At 31.9% G+C, this 11,259-nt stretch overlaps 2 protein-coding genes across 2 annotated transcripts; one reads left to right on the plus strand and one right to left on the minus strand.

Annotated features, from left to right (window-relative positions):
- Position 1: 1 nt before the first annotated feature.
- LOC110421317 (peroxidase RIP1-like) lies at positions 2-929 on the plus strand (the record flags this gene model as incomplete). The annotated part of the gene is given in 3 exon segments (XM_021434888.2): positions 2-133; positions 216-300; positions 303-929. Coding segments are annotated over 3 exon segments (678 nt in total), but the record flags the coding sequence as incomplete, so codon positions are not given.
- Positions 930-4,449: 3,520 nt separating this feature from the next.
- LOC110422185 (RING/U-box superfamily protein) lies at positions 4,450-6,357 on the minus strand. Its single transcript, XM_021435996.2, has one exon. The coding sequence runs from the start codon at positions 5,408-5,410 to the stop codon at positions 4,814-4,816; it is 597 nt and encodes a 198-aa protein (XP_021291671.1). The 5' UTR covers positions 5,411-6,357; the 3' UTR covers positions 4,450-4,813.
- Between the last annotated feature and the right edge of the window lie 4,902 nt (positions 6,358-11,259).

An 11,259-nucleotide genomic window follows, 5' to 3' on the forward strand; every position in this document is an offset into this window, starting at 1 on the left:
TGGAAATTTTAATTCTGTGAGAGGATTTGAAGTGGTAGACCAAATTAAGGCTGAAGTAGACAGAGTTTGTGGGCGCCCAGTGGTTTCTTGCGCAGATATCTTGGCCGTTGCAGCTCGAGATTCTGTAGTTGCGGTAAAGTCAAACACATTTTCATTATCAGAAATTTGTCAGTTGAATTCATAACAAGCATTTCTAATAAATTTCATGGTTGCAGCTAGGAGGGCCGTCATGGAAGGTTCGTTTGGGTAGGAGAGATTCAACCACAGCTAGCAGGACTCTAGCAGACACTGTACTTCCATCGCATCCATGGACCTCCCTGCATTGATCGACAACTTCAAGAATCAGGGCCTGAACCAAAGAGATCTAGTAGCTCTCTCTGGGGGCCACACCATTGGGCTGTCACAATGTTTTCTCTTTAGGAACAGAATTTACAATGCCACAAATATTGACCCTGCCTTTGCTAAAGAGCGAAGAGCAACTTGCCCACGTGTCGGAGGCAATACTAACCTCGCTCCTTTGGACCCAACGCCTGCGCGCTTTGACACCGCATACTTCAAAAACCTGGTGGAGAAGAGGGGACTACTCACCTCAGATCAGGCACTTTTCAACGGTGGCTCAACTGATAAACTTGTTAAGACTTACAGCTTGAATCCTGATGCTTTCTGGGATGATTTTGCTAAGTCTATGATTAAGATGGGGAACATTAAGCCTTTAACCGGAAAGCAAGGACAAATTCGTGTCAACTGCAGGAAGGTAAACTGATGAAGCTGTTGTGCTCTGTTGCTCTCCAACTCCAGTTTGTCATCTTTTTTTTTTTTTTGTATTTGTTGTTGAATAAGAGGTCTTAACTCTTCTATGGACCTTAAGTAAATTGTTTGGTACGTTGTATTCAGTTCACAATTGTTAAGTTCAAGTGTTTAAAAAATTCTTTTGATTTTATTTATTACGTCTCCTCAAATAATCTCACATTTATTAATATTAGAGGTAATTAGGTTGAAGCTAGTTGGTTTGATATAATGAAATAGTATAGTTTTCATTTTGCTGAAATTAGTTTAATTCAAATTAAGTATATCGGGCTGATCAGCTTTATATTTCCCTCAATAAAGAAAAGCTGAAGAGTGTAGATGGGTTCCTGCTTTGTGCTACTTCTTATATACAATTCTTTTTCCCAAGACATTAGGTACAATTAGAGCACATTTTCCAGAGTTGGAGAACATGCCAAAGTCGTTCATCAATGGCGCCATCTTGAGGCCTGCTCAGTATATGGCATGCATTAGTTTTATGTGCATGTTCAATCCTATGTACATTACTATGATAAATACATGAGCTATGTGCAGAAGAAATTAGTACTTAAGACATGTCTAATATATATTTAGACCTCTTAAATTTTGATAACAATTCTACGTAAATACATTAGTATTCAAAATAAACAATCCGTCGTAAAAAAATATTTTTTATTAAATACATAAATACTGTTATTAATCACTCATCAATATTCTTATTAATTTAATGATGTGATAATATTTTTAAAATAATTTTATAATTCATTAATTTTAAAAATTATCACTACATAAAATATAATTTTTTTCTTTCTCTATCGAAACATGCTTTTCAAAATTTTCTCCACCATGACTGACAACGATGGATGGTAGCGGTGGCAAGCATGGCAAGCATCCATCAGACTTGCCTTAGCTAGATCCTTGTCGTGGAGAAAAAGAAGGATATTTTAGATATTTTATATTTACCGGTTAATGCCATTTACACGTTTGGAACATACTATTTATTTTAAATATTAATAGATTTATGTGAAATTATAATCAAAATTTAAAAAGTTTGAATATTTTATCATATATTTTATACTACAAACTACAAAAAACAACACGAAGCAAAATCGAATAGCTTATCAGAATTTAGATTTATACATGATATATTGACAATATATTTATTCTAACCCCTTCGAGCTAAGTCAAATTGATACTAACATGTTCTCATTGTATTATTAATCAAACTTAGAAGTTTAGAAATTTTAATAAATAAATATATATATATATTAATTTAAGAAAATTTAAATAAAAAATATAGAATTGTGGTGGTTGCATGAAGGCTGAGATATTGAGATGTTTGGCTAGTGTAGATTGTGGTGGACATGGGTAAATTTAACGATTTGTGTTCACATGTTTGAATCATGTCGTGTAAATATATGATATTAATAATTATATGAATAAACATAAACATGACATAATTAAATATGTCAAAGACTTAAATACATAACTCAAAATAAAATCAAATAAGTTATTAATTTATTATTTTACTTTAATTCAAAATAAGTATGAATGCAATACAATTAATTCATTAATTATTATACTTTTATTTGATTAAAAAAGTTAAAAAAAACAACAATAAAATAATATTGTATAAAATATTCATTTATTTCCTTAAAAAATACGTTTTTACAATTAACTTTTGACTGTTTTTGAATGAAATTAATAACACTTTGTTAAAATTGCATTCACTAAAAAATATATGATAAATTTTGATTTATCACTTTAAGCAAAAGTAGTAAATTCGAAGCATTTGTTAGCATATGCATAACTTTTATGTTTATGTTTAAGAGCAAACTTAGCTTCTAAGAGTCCTCGTTCAATGTTCACAGTAAGGTGGCGTTTGGTACTTTACAATATAATGTGATTATAGGTTTTTCTCGTGTAGCTCACAAGATTTTTGTTTTTGCCCTTTAGGATTTTTGGCTGTAACTGTTACACCACAACATCTTCTTCTCAATAGAAATGCTCTCTTCCAAGGAGGATTGCAACCACATAATTACTGCCTTCCAATACTCAAAAGAGAAACCCATAGTATGTTCCATTCAACATTTTTCACTGTACTTCAAATATGCACTGCTTTTTGTGAACGGAATGTAATTGCAGGAAAAATAACATTACAGTGTTTTATATACAAGCAAAATAACAATTAAAATGCAAAAAAGATAACAATGCAGTGTTTGGTTTACAAGTACTTTATTGGGAATGTAATGTTAATTTTCAAAATTATTCCTAATTATTAAAATACAAGTTTAATATATTTATATTTTTTATTATTAATTTTTATATAGTATCATTTCTTAAATATATTTTTAATGTCATATATTTTATTTTTATTTATTTTTATAATATTTTATATTTTATTTTTAATATATTTATATTTATATTATTAATTTTTATATAATATCATATCTTAAATATATTTTTAATGTCATATATTTTATTTTCATTTATTATTATAATCTTATATATTTTATTTTCATTTCTTTAATATATTTTTTATATTATATATTTTATTTTAATTTGTTTTACCTATATTATATAAATGTTAATTTTTTATATTTTATTTTATTTTAATTTTTTATTCTTATATTATATATTTTATTTTAATGTTTTTTATTTTAATTATAATATTATAAAATATTTTTAATAAGGTAATAAAATTAAAGGGTAAAATTATTTTTAAAAATATTACAGAGTGCAATGCAATGTGATTGCATTGGTTTTGGACTGTAATCACATTAAATCTCTTAGCTGTAATGTGATTGCATTATAATTTTATATTGCAGTGGTCTGTTACAAAACAAACACCTAATTTAATTAGATACATTATCGGAAATGTGCTACCGTTTTTTTTATACCAAACGTAACCTAAGTTTAGGCTTATTGTTAGGTGTTCACGGTTCCTAGGTTAAGTATAATTATGGTATTATCATATTCATACACTTTTATGTATAGAAAAGCCTAAGGGATTGCAGTAATTATGTAAGAAAAAGCCGAGCCAAGTTAAAGGTAACATAACTGAATGTGAACTCTGTGTGACTTGGCCAATAGCCACACATCGCCATAATTATCATGTCTAACAAGGGATGGAGCCGGAGTTTCAAGTCATGGGTAGTTCATGTTATAATAATTTTATAAAAGAATTATGCTATAATTTTATTTTTGTGCTATCTATTTATCTTCAAACCTTTTTAAAATAAAAGTTATTTTAATAATATTTTTGACTCGATAGTTAATGTATATATTTTTATTTACAAAATTAAATTCGAATCTCTCTTCATTTAAATAAAAAAATCATTTGTATTAAATGTTGTTATACTGTTTTTGATACCCAAAATATTAGAAATAATTGTAGTAAAAGTAATTTAAGAAAGTGAAAAAAAAATAGAAAAGCACAGGTTTTGGGAAAGCCACAGGGCCATGGTCCCCCCGTCGATGTGCCTAATTTAAACCCCAGTTGACGCCTACCACATTGGGTGCCACCGATTGCTGCTGCACTGTGGTTTGGTCTTCTCACGTCATATTAAATTATTAACAGACAAAAGTGAACCCAGACACGACATGACAGTTAAAAAGATTGCAAGTGCTAAATGGGATAAACTAACCAGGAAGAGAGTTGAAAAGTGCAAGTAAAACAGCCAGTCCTTGAATAATTTGTACGGTGCATGTATACTACATGTGCACATGCCTTGTGCAATTGCACCAGATCAGTTTAATTGACTAGAAAGTTGCAACACAAACTTTTTATTTCTCTGGAATCTAGAAGATGAACAATCTACCTTCACTGTAACTCTGTAAGCAAATATATCTGGTAACTTGTGAGACTTAAAAAAGGAGAATAAAAAATTAAAAAGAAACGTCCAGCATTTGCAATTGGCTCCCAAAAATCTGCATCAATTGATCTCCTCTCCTCTATTGAAAGTCCAACAACTACGAGCACAGTGAAGCTCTAATCGACCTCCAGTTCTCGGACTGATGATCAATTGTATTAACTTCCATCTTCAACAACTAAAACAACGCTGCCATGCTGATGATTTCCTAATCCATTTACCGGGGTTCGCTGGCCAGTGACTTCCGGGGTTGTCTCGGTAGTTGCTGTATCATGTTCAAGTAGCGAATGCCGACAATTCGGGCAGGACGAGTGTGACACCAGCCATGTGTCTATGCACCTCACATGAAATCCATGGTTACATTTTGGGAGCACTCTAACTTTTTCTCCATCCACAAAATCTCCAAGGCAAATTGGGCACTCAGTGGACGGAAAATTCACGCCTGTCCCATAAACAGCCACGGGGATTTGCTTCAAATCTCGTTTTTTGAGGCCTGTTGTGGCCAGGCGGGCCGCTGCTTGTTCTGGCGTCTCCAGGGCAAACCTGCGGCTGCAACGCAGAGCGCAACGGACTATTGAGTTCAATCCCAGCGCACAGATCAGAGCACATAAAAGGGCTGCCAATATAATCACCATGTTGGTGTCAAAATTTGCCTCGCTAATGTAAGCATCATGAGTTTTGTTTCCATTGGCTGGTGGCAAGCTCACTTCTGTCTCAAGCAGGCGGCGATGCATATTCACAATTGATGGTAACATAGCTGACCACTTGAAAAATTGAGTAAAAAAAAAAAACCAAACAAACAAACAAGTTTGATGTAGAAGAAGTGTTCCAAACCCCTAAAGGATGGTATGGCTTTTGATGGGTTTGTTTAATGTCAAGAAACAAGAAGCGGAAAAAAGAACAAAGGGTTTTCTGTTTTTTTTTTTTTTCTTTTCGTTTCTTTCCTCGGGGTCAAGTCGGTTTACCTTGGGCAGAACGCAAAGGAGTTGGGAGGTTCTTTTGGGCTACAGTAATGTTCTCAAGATTCCAACTAGAAAGAGACACAGAAAGAGCATCTTCTTTGTCTCTAGGATAAGGAAAAGGAAGACTGTAAATTGTTTTGTGGGTGCTTGTTATCCGAATCGGGGACCGTTTCGCTGCAGGATTCCCCAGCTTCTTAATCAGAAAATGGTCCTCCCAGTACTGAAATATGTCTCTTCTTGGAGCCGAAAAAGAACAGCACAGCAAAAGATGGTTGAGATTGAAACCGAGAATTAGAAAATTGCAGCCTTACCTGAGACTCTCAGTTTTTTGGTACACAATTCATGGCTAGAGGTTGCTCAAGGAGGTCCCAGTTCTCCCTTTCATTGCCTGAAAGCTAGAGCACTAACCTTTCTTTATGCAGTTGCAATAAAGACTGGAAGGCTAATTTATATCAAATTGATTGTTATCTTTGCGAGGGTCAGGTTTCGAGAGATCCATGCTAAGATACAAATGGAAGATCCAGAGTTAAAGTTAGACATAAATGTGGCTGGTTTGCCTACCTAATCATGATTTGCAACTTTAATATCTCTGATACTCGGTATCAAATCCTATCATGGTTTCCTGGTTAAACAGTTGTTCCATAACTTAGAAATTCCAGCGTAGTTTCAGCCAGTGACAAAAGACTTTGGTCATAAGGCAGATGCAGCTTGATTAGTGGAAAGTTTGCTGCCGTTTTCTGATTTGGTTACTTACGACTTTTGACATCATCATAGGCAGATAACTACTATTATTTATCCAGACGAAATCAACCTCACCCGCGAAATATCTCCTACCCTTTTCCCCTTCCCTAACTACAAAGTGAATTGATGTTATCCTTTTTAATGAAAAGAAAATGCAACTTGGACACTCTACCAAACAGAAAGCCATGCAACTTGCGGAATTACTCAAACACCCTCTTCATTTTAACACAATATCAAATGTTTAGCCGCCTCCAATTAAAGGAAAACCTCCCTTGTAATTAAAAGCCTTCAAATTCCAATAATAATCCTTAATTGGGTTAACAAGCATTTTTAAGTTAATAAATACAAACCTGAGATTAAAATTTATTAAGTTTAAGAATTTTTCAAGTTTTAAATGATTCATTGCTTGATTTGAGGTTGAGACTAGATTTCAAATACCAATTTAACAAATTTTATACACTTATTACAGGATATGTTTTCGGTAATAAGAAAAAACAATTTGCCAAAATCAATGAATCCTGGAAATTAATCAATGTTCTTTAATCAAGATCTTCTATCTCAAAAACTGTGATTAAAAAAATAAAAAACCAGTCAGATGGAACTATGAATGTAACCCTTTTTAACTTTATAAAACTTCTTCCCCGCAGACGAGGACATTGCCCCATTCGTGACAGGAACTAATCTTGTGACCGAGGGATTGGTCTCGTGACCGTCGGGGACACGTTGCTTTGTCGGGTTTTTATGTTTTGTTGATGAGGCGGTGGACCCTCGGATGGCAGCATGGATCGTGGGGCTTCGTGGTTGGTTTTGTTGAATTTCAGGTTACATCAAAGAGACATAACCATGCTAGCTTTGAACCACTTTGCTAACCTCCCTCATTGTTTAATGCTTATGCAGTTAGGTAATAAAGAATGAAAAGCTGTTGGCAGTTGGAAATAGCCACCCATTTTCCCACATATAAGCTTGGTCTCAATAGATGGCCTCAGCAACCAAAACCAAGATTACCAAACGTTGTGCTCACTGCTTAGTTAAACTAACCCCACAACCCACTTATGCATTATTGCCATTTATGAGCTAAGACTCCTCCTTTTTTGACTCTCTCTTACTGATGAATCCTTGTAAGTAACATGATTAATTGCATCATTATCTTGCCACCAAGAACTAGATGGGACTTTAATAAAATTGGATTCATGTATAACTGGAGCCAATGTGCTACTTTCATAGTCATGTTCTTCTAGTTAAGTTTTATATTTGAGACAATTTCTTATGTCCCTTTTCCTTGTCAAAAAAACATTGTAGTTATTTTCTTAGGACAACTTCTAAAACCCTTATAGGGATCGATTGATCAAATTCTTTTTTTATCCTCCATTTGTTTAGAAGCATTAGGTTTAGTGGACCATCTCAATGATATATTTTGTAACTCTTCTTATCCTATCATAACTCATTAACTCATGAAACAAAGTCCTTTGAAAATATTAACAATTCCAATATCTTATGACACCCTATACTTCTGTGTTACTGCAATTAAGAACTTTTTTACATTAATTGTATTAAGAAGTCCACTTAATAGGTGTACAAGAATAGACCTTTAAATAACAAGCATACAAAATTTATTCGATCTTTTCCATACATCAAAGATTTTTCCTATAATTCTCAAAATTTCCAACAGTATGTTCAAAATGATTAACTACATTCATAACTGGATCTATTGTTGCTATATAAATAGTAAATTATACATCACTTTTCTAATTCTTAATATTTGACCCGCTATAAATCTTAACGATGTTTATATTGTTATTGACAAAAAAATGTGATTAAAAATTTAAATAATGCAACTTAATTAGAATAAATAAGATAATTTAAATACTACAGAATCTTAAATAAGTATAACCGAAGAGCATTGATATAACATCATGTAAACACTTTTAAGCTAATTGCATGACATAATAGAAATCCTTTAAAATAAAAGTGATCATGAAATAAAATACAATTTTTGTAACTTATCACATTTAAGTGAGTAAACTAGAGTTAGCAATTCCCACACATACTTTTATGTGCTACCTTTTAATTTTTATATACAAACACCACCTTTAAGTGAATGAATACATATCAAAACCAAAAACATCCCTAAAATATATGTAAATGATAACTTCACAACATTGGTTAATTGGTCACTTTAGTCACTACAAATTAACAAACATAATGATACTTCTCCCATAATGGGATAGTGCTTTATATTACCCATACAAACTTTATGATATGATTTATTTATTTAATTATTAACTTAATGAGGGTAAGGCATCATACTCCAAAATCATACCTACATATTTAACATAACCTTATAAGATATTTAGTTATTATATAACTCCATGTATGCCACCAAATAAATTTGTTGCATTGGAAAATATCACCTTTTTTTTTTTGCATTGGAAAATATCACTCCATAAGGTTTAGTTATTGATTTGTACCCTATACTCTTATCCTAAGAGTATATAAAATTTAGAAATATTTAGGGAAAGGACATGTTACCATTAAACTTAACAACATGAAAATCATTTTTCGGTCACATGCATTTAAAATATATCCTACCAAGATACTCAAAATAATAAATTAAATGCACATAATAAATAAACAAATATTAAACATGTACAAAAATTAGAAAAATAGCACAAATAGGTAGAATTGAAGAGTGAACGTAAATAGTCGAAAAACGGCCCAAGATATTGGTTTGACTGGGCCATAGGTGCCCATCCCCGCCTCCCTTTGCCTGTCTGGCTTGTTAGCAGTGTGACTAGCCATCTTTTTAAACCTCTAGTCGGGTCGGATCGGGTCAAACTCGAGTGGAGCAATTTCGACCTGTTTCGAGTCTACCATGCTTTTTCTCTGTAGTTCTAGATTTTTAAGGCCATTTGATGCAATTTTGCATTCCATTTACGTGACTTAAATATAAATTCACTGAAACCATCATCAAATTTGATTAAAAAATACAAAAAAAGTTCCATTTATTTTTCGGGTTTCAAAAATTCAAGTTCTTTTGGATTTGAAAAGGGAGTCAATCGCAGATGGGTTAAAAAACTAAGTTGGGAAAGTGTTGCTATTCCTTAAAAAAAAAAAAATCCAAAATTCACTATCCTTTCAATAACATTAGATGAGACTTGATTTCTTTTGTTAGTAACTGACGAGGTTAAATCTCCTTGGTGTTTTGCATAATTTTGAGAAAAAAGTATGATATTTTTGCCATATACATATCTCTTAAAAACATTTTATTTTTGTTATTTAACGCGCTTGTCTCATGACTTATTTTTATGAATTTTTAGATACAATATTTTCAAAAAAATTTAAATTATTTAAAAATTTTTAAAATTTTTTATTATATTTAAAAAAAATTATATTTTTATTTTAAATTAAATATACATCTATTAATAATAATTAATTAAATATAAATCAAAATATCACCGAACATATTTATATTTATCTAGTTTTAACGTAGAAGGTGAAAAGATTATATATAATATCATTATATTATATTAATATGTTATGTCAGTATTTTATGATATATAATGATAAACGATATTTTAATTAATAATAATTAATTTTTTATTAATTATAAAACTTATTTAACTTAAAAAAATATAAAAATTTAATCAAATACTTATTTAATTTTTTTTCATAATTTAATGTTTTTTAAAATATTATATATTTATATTACCTAAATAATCAGCCACGTGGTTGGACATCTAGTCAAATATTCCATGTTATTAGTTGATTACAAACCTTCACATATTAAGCGTAGCATGTACTACACTCTGTTGAAATGTATCATATTTGAATATTTTTTAAAGATTTAATCTTAATTTAAATAAAGTAATAGGTTTGATCTGAACATGATAAATCGAGCAAAGATTTAATCCTAGAATTTGAGTAATTAACTTTTACTTTTTTTTAATAAGTTGCTTGATGAAATATGCATAAATATTGTATTTTCAATTTTGTTCAAGGAAAGTGCTTACAATTTTTATTGTTCCCAATTGTTCCATTTCTTGTTCAAGTTATTGTCACTAGTGAAGAGCAAGAAGAGAAAAAAAACTCGAAAACTCAGTAGGGAAATGCTTATTTTCATTAAAATCCATGTCTCCTCTATTATGGCACCAAAGATATCCATTGCTGCCGCTAGCCATGTTTGCCCAATTCGGTTTATCAAATTACTCTCTTCGGATCTCTTTCTTTTCTCGAGCCTAATCATCATCGACTTGCCTACCTACCTCTGTAGCTAAACCTCTCCCCAATTTGAAATGGTTATGCCATTGGTATGCCAGCAACTGAGTCTACATGGTGAGTGGACTCAACTCCATACCTGCATACTTGACTTCTCAGCTTTTCGCTGAAAACAATTTCACGTAAACTAAAAACAATAAAAATAAAATTAGATTTCTTTATATATGGGAAAGTTGCAAGGTATTGGAAAGATGTTGCGTATGAAGTAGCAATGGAGTATCAATCTACCTGTTACTTGTATCGTTTCATAATCCATACCCAAGGAAACGACATTCCCTCAAAACCAAATTTAGAATCCAAGACGAAAGATTTCTTGTTCTGAATTTCTCTGGCTTTCTTTTCTCATTTTTGTTGTGTGCAGGATTTGAAAAGCTTTTCTTTCCTCTCATTTTTTCCTGGGGCCGGGGCGGGGGGCCGCGAAAAGCAAACTAACTTTTAAAGGTCTTAAACGACAGCGTGGGAGGAACTACAAATGGACGCGTGGGATGACGCGCCCCCAAATTATCCTCTTTCGCGCCCATTTTCCTCACAGTTGATATCTTAGACAAGCTTCTCTGGCAAGCTTCACAATTGATATTTATTTTCGCTTGGGATTTCCAAATCTTCTTTTTTCTTTTCAACTGAAA

The sequence above is a fragment of the Theobroma umbraticum genome, unplaced genomic scaffold (genome assembly GCF_002168275.2).
Source record: "Theobroma umbraticum cultivar Fairchild unplaced genomic scaffold, ASM216827v3 scaffold_130.0, whole genome shotgun sequence".
Classification (NCBI taxonomy): Eukaryota; Viridiplantae; Streptophyta; class Magnoliopsida; order Malvales; family Malvaceae; genus Theobroma; species Theobroma umbraticum.